General features: G+C 36.9%; 1 protein-coding gene across 1 annotated transcript; it reads right to left on the bottom strand.

The window, feature by feature from the left end:
- Positions 1–10,397: 10,397 nt before the first annotated feature.
- Positions 10,398–11,291, bottom strand: LOC118843228 (vomeronasal type-1 receptor 4-like). Its single transcript, XM_036750738.1, has one exon. The coding sequence runs from the start codon at positions 11,289–11,291 to the stop codon at positions 10,398–10,400; it is 894 nt and encodes a 297-aa protein (XP_036606633.1).
- Between the last annotated feature and the right edge of the window lie 965 nt (positions 11,292–12,256).

The raw sequence follows: 12,256 nt of genomic DNA, 5'->3' as shown, positions 1-12,256 counted from the left end.
ACTAATTAGAAACTAATCTAATCCTAAAGATTGAGTGAGTCAAATAACAAATCATAGAAACAATCAGACAATAATGAGACAACACACCAAAACTTACAGGATGCAGTGAAAGCAGTTCTTAGGGGGAGTTCAATATCTTTGAATGCTTACATGAATAAAGAAGAAGTAGATCAATGAATTGGGCATGCAACTGAAAAAGCTAGAAAAAGACCAAATTGAAAATCCCTAATTAAATGCCAAATTAGAAATACTGAAAACCAAAGGAGAGATTAATAAAACTGTAATCAAGAAAACTATTGAACTAATAAATAAAACAAAGAGCTAGTTTTATGAAAAAAAAAACAATAAAATTGATAAACCTTTGGTCAATTTGATTTAAAAAAAGAAAGAAGAAAACCAAATTACCAGTATCAAAAATGAAAAGGGTGAATTCACCTCTAATCAAGAAGACAATAAAACAGTAATTAGAAATTATTTTGCCCAATTATATGCCCATAAATTTGATAATCTTAGGGAAATGGAAGAATATTCACAAAAATATAAAGTGCCCTGATTAACGGAAGGGAAAGTAAAATACTTAAATAAACCCTTCTCAGAAAAAGTTGAACAAGTCATCAATGAACTCCCTAGGAAAAAATCTCCAGGCCCGGATGGATTTACAAGTGAATTATATCAAACATTTAAAGAACAATTAATTCCAATATTTTATAGACTGCTTGGGAAAATAGGTGAAGAAGGAGTCCTACCAGAATCTTTTTATGACAAAATACCTAAACCAAGAAGAGTCAAAACAGAGAAAGAAAATTATAGACCAATTTTCCTAATGAATACTGATGTAAAAATTTTAAATAAAATACTAACAAAAAGATTATAGCAACTTTTCAAGAGATAATACACTAGCATCAGGTAGGATTTATTCCACAAGGCTGGTTCAATATTAGGAAAACCATCAGCATAATTGATTATATCAACAACAAAACTAGCAGAAACCATATGATTATCTCAATAGATGCAGAAACAGCTTTTGATAAAATACAACACCTGTTCCTATTAAAAACACTAGAAAGCATAAGAATAAATGGAGTCTTCCTGAAAATGATAAGTAGCATCTACCTAAAACCATCAGCAAGAATTATATGTAATAGGGATAAGCTAGATCCATTTCCAATATGATTGGGGGGTGAAACAAGTATGTCCATTATCACCCCTATTATTCAATTTGGTACTAGAAATATTAGCTTTAGCAATGAGAAAAGAAAAGGCAATGGAAGGAATTAGAATAGGCAAAGAACAAATTAAGTCATCACTCTTAGCAATTGATATGATGATATACTTAGAGAATCCTAGAGAATCAAGCAAAAAACTACTTGAAATAATAAGTAATTTTAGCAAAGTTGCAGGATATAAAATAAATCTACAAAAATCCATGGCATTCCTATATAATACTCACAAAGCCCAATAGCAAGAGATAGAGAAATTCCATCTAAAGTTATTGTAGACACTATAGACACTATAAAATATTTGGGAGTCTACTTGCCAAGACAAACCCAGGAACTATACAAATACAATTACAAAACACTTCTCACACAAATAAATTCAGATCTAAATAAATGGAAAAAATCAGTTGCTCATGGTTAGGCCGAAATAATATAATAAAAATGACAATTTTGCCTAAATTAATTTACTTATGTAGTGCCATACCAATCAAACTACCAACATAGTTTTATACAGTTAGATAAAATAATAACAAAATTCATCTGGAAGATCAAAAGATCCAGAATATCAAGGGAATTAATGAAAAGAAATGCTAGGGAAGGTGGCCTAGCCGTATCAGATATTATACTGTATTATAAACAGCAGTCATCAAAACTACTTGGTTTTGGCTAAGACATAGAGTGGTGGATCAATCTAATAAGTTAGGTGCACAAGATGCAGTAGTCAATCACTATAGTAATCTACTCTTTGATAAACTCAAAGAGGCCAGCTTCTGCAATAAGAACTCACTATTTCACAAAAACTACTGGGAAAATTGGAAAATAATATGGCAGAAATTGGCCATAGAGCAATATGTTACTCCATATACCAAAATAAAGTCAAAATTGTTTACGACTTAGATATAAAGGCTGATACTATAAGCAATTTGAGAGAGAGGGGAATAGTTTTCCTGTCATACTTATGGAGAAGGGAAGAATTTATGACTAAACAAGAGATAGCATTATGAAATGCAAAGTGGATAATTTTCATTACACTAAATTGAAAAGCTTTTGTACAAACAAAGCCAGTGCAACCAAGATTAGGAGGGAAGCAGAAAACGGGGAAAGAATTTTTATAACCAGTGTCTCTGACAAAGGCCTCACCTCTAAAATATACAGGAAACTGAGTCAAATTTATAAGAATACAAGTCATTCCCCAATTGATAAATGGTCAAAGGCTATGAACAGGCAGTTTTCAGAGGAAGAAATTAAAGCTATCTATAGTCATAAGAAAAAATGCTCTAAATCACTATTGATTAGAGAAATGCAAATCAAAACAATTCTTAGGTACCACATCTCTCTTGTCAGATTGGCTAACATGTCAAAACAGGAAAATGATAAGTGCTGGAGAAGATGTGGGAAAATCGGAACACTATTGCATTGTTGGTCGAGTTGCCAACTGATCCATCCATTCTGGAGAGCAATTTGGAACTATGCCCAAAGGGCTATAAAAATGTGCATAACCTTTGACCCAGCAATACCACTCTTAGGGTTGTATCCCAAAGAGATCATACAAGGGGTAAAAGGACCCGTATGTACAAAAATATTTATAGCAGCCCTTTTTGTGGTGGCAAAGAATTGGAAATCAAGAAGATGCGGAATGGCTAAACAAATTGTGGTATGTGAATGTAATGAAATTGTACTATAAGAATGAGGAGCAGATGGACTTCATAAGAACCTGGAGAGTCTTATATGATGTGATGATAGGTGAAGGGAGCAGAACCAGGAGAACATTGTACACAACCACAGACACGTTGCTTCTGGGATGACTAACTTTGATAGACTTGGCTCTTCTCAATAATGCAAGGTTCTAAGACAGCTCAAAAGACTCATGATGGAAAAGGCTATTCACACCCAGAGAAAGAATTATGGAATCTGAAAGCAGATTGAAGCAAACTATTTGCTCTCTTTTTAAAATTTTATTTTATGTTTGGTTTTGTTACATCTTTCTCATGGTTCATTTCATTGGTTATAATTCTTCTTTACTATTTGCTTATTGGAAAAAAAGTTTAATGTGAGGGTATATGTAGAACCTGTATCAGATTACATGCCATCTTGGGGGGAGGAGAGGGAGGGGAAGAAAATTTGGAACCCCAAAACTTGTGGAACTGAGTGTTGTAAAGTAAAAAAAAATAATTAAATTTTTTTAAAAAAGGAAGGAGTATTCAAACAACAGATCCTCAAGTAGGCAGGGGAGGAGGTATGTCTGGAGACATCCCCTAATTACCCCTTTGATGCCCTGAGACCCCTGCCCAGACAGCAGAGTTAATAGCACCCACTAGAGCCCTAGAACTAGAGGAAACAAGAGTAAAAGTTTTTACTGACTCAAAATGCACTTTCCATGTTATACATGCCACAGGAGCAATTTGGGAAGCAAAGGGGATATTTGACAGCAAAAAACTCCCCTATCAAACATACCCTTTTCCTTTTATGGTTTGGCCTTGCTGTTGTCATCTTTAATTCCCTTCAGGGAAATTGTCTTTTACACCAGGGAAATTGTCATTTCTCGATACTCCTATACTTCCTGTTTGATCTTTGTTTGCTTAACCCCCTTGCCAGGTTTGTCTCCCCCAGGGTCCAAACCATCAAATTCCAGATGAGTGCTCAGTCTATGTATTCCTTGAATGGGACCCATTGAGGCAGAGAGAGCTCTACATCCCTTGCCATCAGGAAGCAGTTTCAGAAGCTGTGTCCCATTTGCTTGAGGGGGGAATGATGGGGTACAGGTTCTGGGAGCTCCCTTGAACTCTCCTTCAATCTTGCCACTTGATGAGGTGTTTGCCTGAGGCTCTTTTCTGACCCATTTCACTCCGAAGCTCATAGATTGGACCACAATAGGTCCCCACCCAAACTCTACTTAATGGCCATATCTTGGGCCCTCCTGGCTCAAAGTGAATGTCAGTGGTAACTGTTTCTCTTTTGAGGAACAATCCTGAGGTCTTCCCCTCCAAGTTGGATTTTATTTCTTTTTTAAGATTAAAGGGGCCATCCCTGGACTCACTTCTTTTTTTAAATATTTTTTTATTTTTAGTTTACAACACACAGTTCTACATAATTTTGAGTTCCAGATTTTCTTCCCTCCCTCCCCTGCTCCTTCCCCAAGATGCTTTGGAATCCCATACAACTTCCACATATAACTTTGCATTGAATTAATTTACACACTAGTCAAGTTGTGGAGAAAATTATGACCAATGGAATGAATCATGAGAAAGAAGAAACAGAACCAAAAAAAGAAAAACACAACCTAAAAACAAAAACAAAAGAGAGAAAAAAAAGGGGGAGAAAAAGGCGAGCATGAAGTGTGCCTCAATCTGCATTCATACTTCATAGTTCTTTCTCTGGATGTAGATAGCATTCTCTATCATGAGCCTGGACTCACTTCTTAAAGAGGCCTTTTCTCCAAGTGAGAACCTGAAAAGGCCTTAACCTAAAAAATCTGGGGACTCTCATTGCATCCTGGGCCATCTCCACTTGTCCTGATAAATATCAGGCCACTGGACTCAGATGGCTCTAGAGGATAAAGTGAGGCTGATGAGCCCTTGCACAGCCCACCCTCACTCAAATCAAAGTCAATTGCAAGTCATGTCATCATTTTCTTGATGTCATTGTCTTCATCAAAAACAAAGGACAAACACAAGTTTCAGTACAAACAACAAGAACTCATTATACGTTTTTGGCCAGTCATCCTGTGCCAAACTATATCTGCCAACCTGACTACTCTATTTTTGGAAAGAAACGTATAGTTTCTTTAATGTGACGTCTTTGTACCTACTGAGGAGACTTTTTAAATGTTCTTTCCTTGATAGCTTAATAATTTCATGGATGATTTTAAATTGGGCTCAGAGATTTGAATTATAGACTTGCATAATTTTGTGGGTTCCTCTTTTCCAGGAGGATGTTTCATTAGTTTAAAAGAGTATCTAAGATATATTACTGGAAGAGGAAAAGCACGGGTTACTTATTGTCCAGGTTTTTAAATTTAAGAATGTTCTTCTGGGAGACTTATGATCCTTAAGTTGTGTTTTTAATGCCTCCTCTTTTGATGATTGGCATATATCTCTGTGTCTGGACTACAAAACTTCCTGTTTTCTGACTCACTGAGAAATTTCTTTTTCTCTTACTTTGTTGCTAATGGCTTGTGTTTTGAATCGTTGATCCAAACCCAACTGAACTTTGCACTTATTGATTATGCATCTAAGAATCTCACGAGGAACCTCATCATCCTTTAAGATGCCATCAATCTCTTCATTTCCCATCTGACTGTCTTCCTTTAGAGTTCTCCTTCATGCCTTGAGAAAGCTCATCAACTTGCAAGATTTCATCAGCTTTGATACTCACTCCTCACCAGTATCCTCAGCACCCTCTGCCTCTCTTCTAGTGTCATAGGTTCTTCCTGTGTGTTGAGTTCCCCTATTAGATCATAAGCTCCTTGTTGGTAGGAACTGTCTTTCTTTCTCTTTCTTTTATCCTCAATGCTTAGCACAGTGCCTGGCACATAGGAGGTGCTTAATAATATTTAATGCCTGACTGATGGTCAATAAGCAGAAAGATCCAATGACTCAATGGATCATTACAAATGGAGGTGCCCCACTCTCCCTGTTTCTTCCTATGACCCTCCAGATGGCATTATGTGGCTATGAGACTTCCCATTAAGAGGGAGACTGTTCCTTGGCAACTTCTCCCACATTGAAGCTAGATAGGGGGATGGAACTAGGTGAACTTGTGGGTTTTCTACTTTGTGTTTCCAGAGTAGGTGTATAAATATCATTCTTTTTTAAAAATAATTTTTTTACTTTTACTTCACAACATTCAGTGCCACAAGTTTTTGGGTTCCAAATTTTCTCTCCCTCCCTCTCTACCCCCCTCCTCCCCACAAGATGGGTTGTAATCCAATGTAGGTTCTACATATGCCTTCAGATTGAACTTATTTACATAATGGTCCAGTTGTAAAGAAAAATTATGACCAATGGAATGAATCATGAGAAAGAAGAAATGAAACCAAAAAAGAAGGAAAAAAAGAGAGAAAATAGTTTGCCTTAATTTGCATTCACACTCCATAATTCTTTCTCGGGATGTGCCTAGCTTTTTCCATCATGAGTCTTTTGGAGTTGCCTTTGAACCTTGCATTGATGAGAGGAGCCAAGTCTATCAAAGTTAGTCCTTACAAATACTGTGTGTCTGTAATTGTGCATAATGATCTCCTGGTTCTGCTCTCCTCACTAAGCATCAGTTCATATAAGTCTTTCTTGGTTGTAATGAAGTCTGTCTGCTCCTCATTTCTTATAGCACAATTTGTTCCCCAGCTGAAGGGCATCCTCTTGATTTCCAATTCTTTGCCACAACAAAAGAGCTGCCACAACAATAAATATTTTTGTACATACTGGTCCATTTCCCACTTGTGTGATCTCTTTGAGATACAGCCCTAGAAGTGGTATTGCTGGGTCAAAGGGTATGCACTTTTTTATAGCACTTTGGGCATAGTTCCAAATTGCTATCCAGAATGGCTGGATCAGTTCACATATAAATATCATTCTTGAGCTGTGTTGTGTATTTGAGAGATTCCAGGGCCATTGGGTGAAGCTGACTGGCAGGAAGGAGAATTTCTTTGAATGGGAAAAAAGCTTTTTAACCTCATTTTTTTCCATGAGAAGCCCATGATTCTCAATTTGGAACACTGTTTTCACATGTAATTTACTGTCTAGAGATTATTTTTTCTATATTTTAACATCATTGCTTTTTTCTTCTCTACTTCTAGACTGTCTTTGACTTCAGTGTGTTTGCATTTCCAATCTGTTGTTTTCATTTTCACTTCTTCAGAGATTTACCATGGTAAATTAAAGTGTTTCTATTCTGCAAATACTTTCTGCTGTTCAGGTCATACAAGTTGCCATTTATTCTCATGCCAATGGGGTAGAGTTGTGGCTTTGCCAACTTCACTTACTTTTACTTCTTTGATCCTGTACAGTTTTAGTTTCCTTGTAGCTCCTATTGGTACTTTTATGTAGATAAAATAGGGAGGAGGGTTTGGGGGATACAGACTCAAAATTCATGATTTAATGGGAATTAAAGGGAATTTTCTAGTCTCATGTCAGAAAGTCATCTGGGAACAAAGATATATGTTGAACTACCAGTATTCTACAATTTTTCCCCACCCCATTGTCCCAGATCCTGTCCCATGCAAGCTGGGCTAGTTTTTCCTTAAAAAATTATAAAATTCACCTTGAGACTTAATTATCTCAGTGAACTAAGGATAATACCTCTGATCTCGCTTCCTGGTGGCCTAAGTAAAAAGTCAGTGCATAAGGAATTTGTTCCTTTGCCAGTCTTCTGATTAACAGACCAGCATCTTGAGTAAATGAGCAAAGATAAGGAGACTAATTGAATTAATGTAAGCACTCTGAGAACAAGAATGTTTTTTGTCTTTTCTTTGTACCCTAAGAACTTAATGCACTCTTATATAGAGTATACATAATGTAGTAAGAACTTAAGTCCTTTTATTTATTGTATCCTTGCTAAGTATACTTTCTCACTACTAAGTAAACACTCTTGTGGTAATTGTCCAATAGTCTGTCAGTACATCATTTAGTTTCTATTTTGAAACTGCAGTATTTGAACAGCTTAAGTTAGTCCTAGTCCATGACAATCTCAAATCATCATGAAGCAAGGACACACAAAATTCCAGATGATCATAGTATGGTTCTGGCTTTTGTTGTAACCTACCAGAACAACTCTGTGAACAAAAATTCAGTGACAGAGATAGTGTGAAGGACTGTTGAAAAGAAACTTGCAAGTGACATGATATTTTAATTTCAAAAGCATGGAACAGCATGATAATAGATCATTATATGCTTTTGCATTAATAAGTGACTCTATCCTTTTTGGTGGCAGTGAAAGTCCTCTGCTGCTTGAAGTGTAGGGTTGAATTGGTGAGAGTTATAGAGCTTCAGAACTTCAGAAGTCCTCACTCTGGGGACTTTTCAAATGGGAGTCTTCCATTGGAATTCTCAAAGTGTGTGTCTTTGAGCATAGCACTGAGTTGGATTCCAGCTATGAGAGAGAAGATGGAATGGGCCAACCACACTTCAGATTGCTGATGGAAAAGACTCTGGGCAGACATGAAAGGTATAGGCAGTCTCCATCATGTCCCTATTCCTAGCTTGATCTGAAAAGTTTCTTCTTGGTTGAGATGCAGGGCTTTCTCTCTCAGTTGACCGCAGTTACATTACTCCCAATGGGAGAGTTCCTTCACTCTGTATTGTCTTGTTCATATTCTCCTAAGTATATACCTTATCTAATTTCTTCTTTTTTATAATTTGGATGAATGAGTTTCTTTGCTAGTTTCTATGCATGCTCATTGCAGAAGTGGTAATAGGAGAGAAAGGAGTCAATCCTTGGATACAGAGCTTGTGGCCCTCCTCTTCAATATGACAAAGTGATCAAAAGTGAGATGGAAGCTGATCATATCCCTTAGTCAAATAATATTTAAATGGGCAGATTGTTATCATTACCATCTAATACCCCCCTCTCTCTGAGATCAGGATGGTCTCTTGTTCCAACCTCCTGCTTAACATCCTGGCAGCAATAAAAATTCTCCTTGTAGAAGGGTGGGGGAAGAAGAGACTAGAAACATCTGATTTGCCTCTTTTTGATGCACACACACAATAACAGTATCTTCAACATGTGTGGGCCTTTCTCTACACATATGGAGTCCATATTTCTCATAGTAAATATTTAATTCATTCATGTTTTCTGGTTATCTGTTTCATGCATGCTTACCTTTTCTGAAAGATGGTGTCTCAAAAACTGTGAAACTATCACATTTGTGCTTTGGGTTAATCTTTTTTTCATATTATGATATATTGCTTATTCAATACCATTGGGTCTGAAGTAGTATTTCTAGAATGATAGGATCTCTTACGTGGAAGATGATTTTAAAAAATAAGAAGAACATATCAACAAAGGTTATATTTTGCGCATTGTTCCCCATTAATGGACCCAGGACTCCATCCTTTACAAAGGAGCAAGAAAGGAATTTTCTTATTCATCATCTTTGGGTACAAGTTTGTGCCTTATAATTTCTCAATATTCAGCTTTGATTGTCTTGTGGTTGTTGTTCTCTTCGTTTTGTTCTAGTTTATTGCCATGAAATGTACAGTAATAAATATTTTTGTAGGAATTGTGCCTTTTTTTCTTTGATCTTACTGATTTATATATCTACCATTGAAATCTCTGGATATTTTGGTTGCTTTATTTACATAGTTCCAAATTGCTTTGCAGAATGTTTGTACCAGTTCATCTCTCCACCAACAATGAATTAGTGTGCCCATTTTCCCACAAACCCTTCAACATAGACTATGCTTGTCTTTTGTTATCTTTCTCAATTTTATGGGTCCAAGGTGAAACTTCATAGTTCTTTTGATTTGTATTTCTCTTATTCCATATGGTTAGACAACAGTTGATGGAAGTAAAAACTGGGGTTTTTCATGGCTTAAAATCTCAAAATGAGTCACTTGACTGATGTGGTAGCCAGCAAAGATAATTCACTTCAAACTGCGGTATGAGAAGCATAGTACCAAGAATGAGGTAGGTGTGATAAAAATTTTAAATCTGTATTTCTCAAATCACATATGGAGTACTGTGTTAGGTTTTGAAAGACTGGAGGCCACCAGGAAGAAGACAATAAGAATAGTAAGTGTCTTCCTGACCATATTAGGATCACTTAAAGAGAATGTAGGTATTAAGACTAGGGGAGAGAAGATGAAGTTGAAACATGACAGCCATGCTCAAATATTTGAAGGTAGTATCAAGGATTACAATTCTGTTCATTCTTTGAAGGCATCCTTCTTTGCATATGAGTTGTCCTATAGGATCTATGAGGTCTATTTAAGCTCTGCTGTGACTCTGATGTCATGGAATTCTTTTAAAATTGTTTTTTCCAGATTAGAAGCCTCTTTGTGTCTCCTCTGTTTCAGGAACATTTAGGAGGTAGGTAAAGGGGTGGTAGGAGGGGGAAACATTCTACTTATGATTCCATGGTTGCAGCTGAGACAAGTGGTTATCTGTTTCATGCATGCTTACCTTTTCTGAAAGATGGTATCTCAACAACTGTGAAATTATCACATTTGTGCTTTGGGGTAAGGGATGTTACTTGGCCAAGAAATTATAGGTAGGCCTGCAGCATCTGGGGATCAGCAGAAAGGGACTGATGGTTGGGTAACATAGTGACAGGAAGATAGCAGTAGGCAACATCCAGAAAGATTTTCGGTCAAAATAACTGAGAAAAAGAGTAAAAATGGAGGTGAGTGCATAAAAGCTGACAAATGTGCTCATGAGTAAAAGGATAGTTTGGGTGGCTCTGATCTCAGGGTGCCTTCTCTGTGAGTGTTTGGTGCTTCGAATTTTCTGGACGTGCTGGTGGTGTTTGTGTAGGAGAAGCACCATGTAGCCACTGGCCGACACCATGAGCCCCAAACAAAACACATTTCTGAAAGTGGTGATTATCAAATAAACACCCATAATATATTCTGAAGTACAAAACACATTATCAAATGCATGTGTAACATTGTTGCTCCTGCTTTTTGGGCCTCTTGCACTTACTGGAATGGGAATTTCTATCAGCAGATTGAGGATCCAGCAAAAGAGAAAGGCAGGGGTGATGTGTTGTGTGAATCTGACTTTGAGTTCTGCCCACCTAGAATTGCCGAGGTTGATGGTGATGGCCTGAAAGGTACACAGGAGGCAAGTCAAGGAAATTGAAAGTCCCTCACTCACTTTGCGAAGGTAAAATACAACTTTACACCCAACATCATCCAGAAAATTGCGCCACCCTAAACCCTGTAATGTTTGCGGGACTCCCTTGCTAATAAGCGTAATGGAGTTCACCAGGGTCAGCTGGGTGAAAATGAGGGTTAAACAACTTATCTTGTGGCCAGCAATGATATTTAACAAATAAGAGGTAAAGAGGAAGAAGTTTGCTACAGTCCCTACTGTGGTCACAGAGAGAAACATAATGCCAAGGCAGATGATTTCAGGAAGCATTCTATTCATCTTAAAAAGCAAACTTTAGGTAGAAAAAAAACAGAGAGAACACAGGAAAACTATTGACTAATATACCTTGGGATTCCATTCCGTAGGAGGGGCTCAAAATTCGACGTCTGCCTCGTTCCTCTGTATATGTTGATGGATGTTACTATTTCAGGAAAATTACACAGTCTTTTTCTTGCTCAAATCCTTATTCATCAATTCCTCTAACTTAGGGAGCAGGTGGTAGAGCTGAGTTCCATTATGAAGATCAAGGATTTTTATAGATTTTATAGTTCTATTCACAACTACTTAAGGTAGTGGTCTCTAATTAAGGTTGAAATTGACATCCTGAAATTCTGATCACAAATTTTCTTTCATTGACTTCTGCAGAGCTTGTTATTGAAGGACCAATTCAGTTGAAAACACAGGCCAACAATCTTTGTGTAGTCCTATTGTGGGAGAGGAATAAAAAGAAAATTTAAATACTTGCAAACATCAAGACTGGTTTAATGAAAATGATGGGGAAATTCAGAAGCTGCTAAATGAAAAATGAGAATTCCACAGTGTTTACCAGCAGGATAGTTCATCTGTCTCTGGGAAGGCAGGATTTAATTCCATCAAAAGTAAAGTACAAGCCAAGCTTAGAGAGATGAAACATTCTTGGATTAGTAAGAAGATAGATGAAATTCTGTTTTATGCTGATAATAACAATCCAAAGTGGTTTTTTTGTGATGCCCTATAGACTTTTTATGGGTCAAAGACCTATGGTGCATCTCAACTACACAGTGCTGAGGGAATCACATTGATTAATGATAAGGACATGATCCTAGAGATATAGGCTGAACACTTACATAATGTTCTCAACAGATCATGATCAATCAATGCTGAAGTCATTGACTGTTTATCTCGGGTCGAAACCATTCCCTCCTTAGCTGAAGTTTCAACTGAAGAAGAGGTTTTGAATACCATTAGGCTCCTTT

The sequence above is a fragment of the Trichosurus vulpecula genome, chromosome 1 (assembly GCF_011100635.1).
Source record: "Trichosurus vulpecula isolate mTriVul1 chromosome 1, mTriVul1.pri, whole genome shotgun sequence".
Classification (NCBI taxonomy): Eukaryota; Metazoa; Chordata; class Mammalia; order Diprotodontia; family Phalangeridae; genus Trichosurus; species Trichosurus vulpecula.
This window is presented reverse-complemented; position numbering and strand designations above follow the sequence as displayed.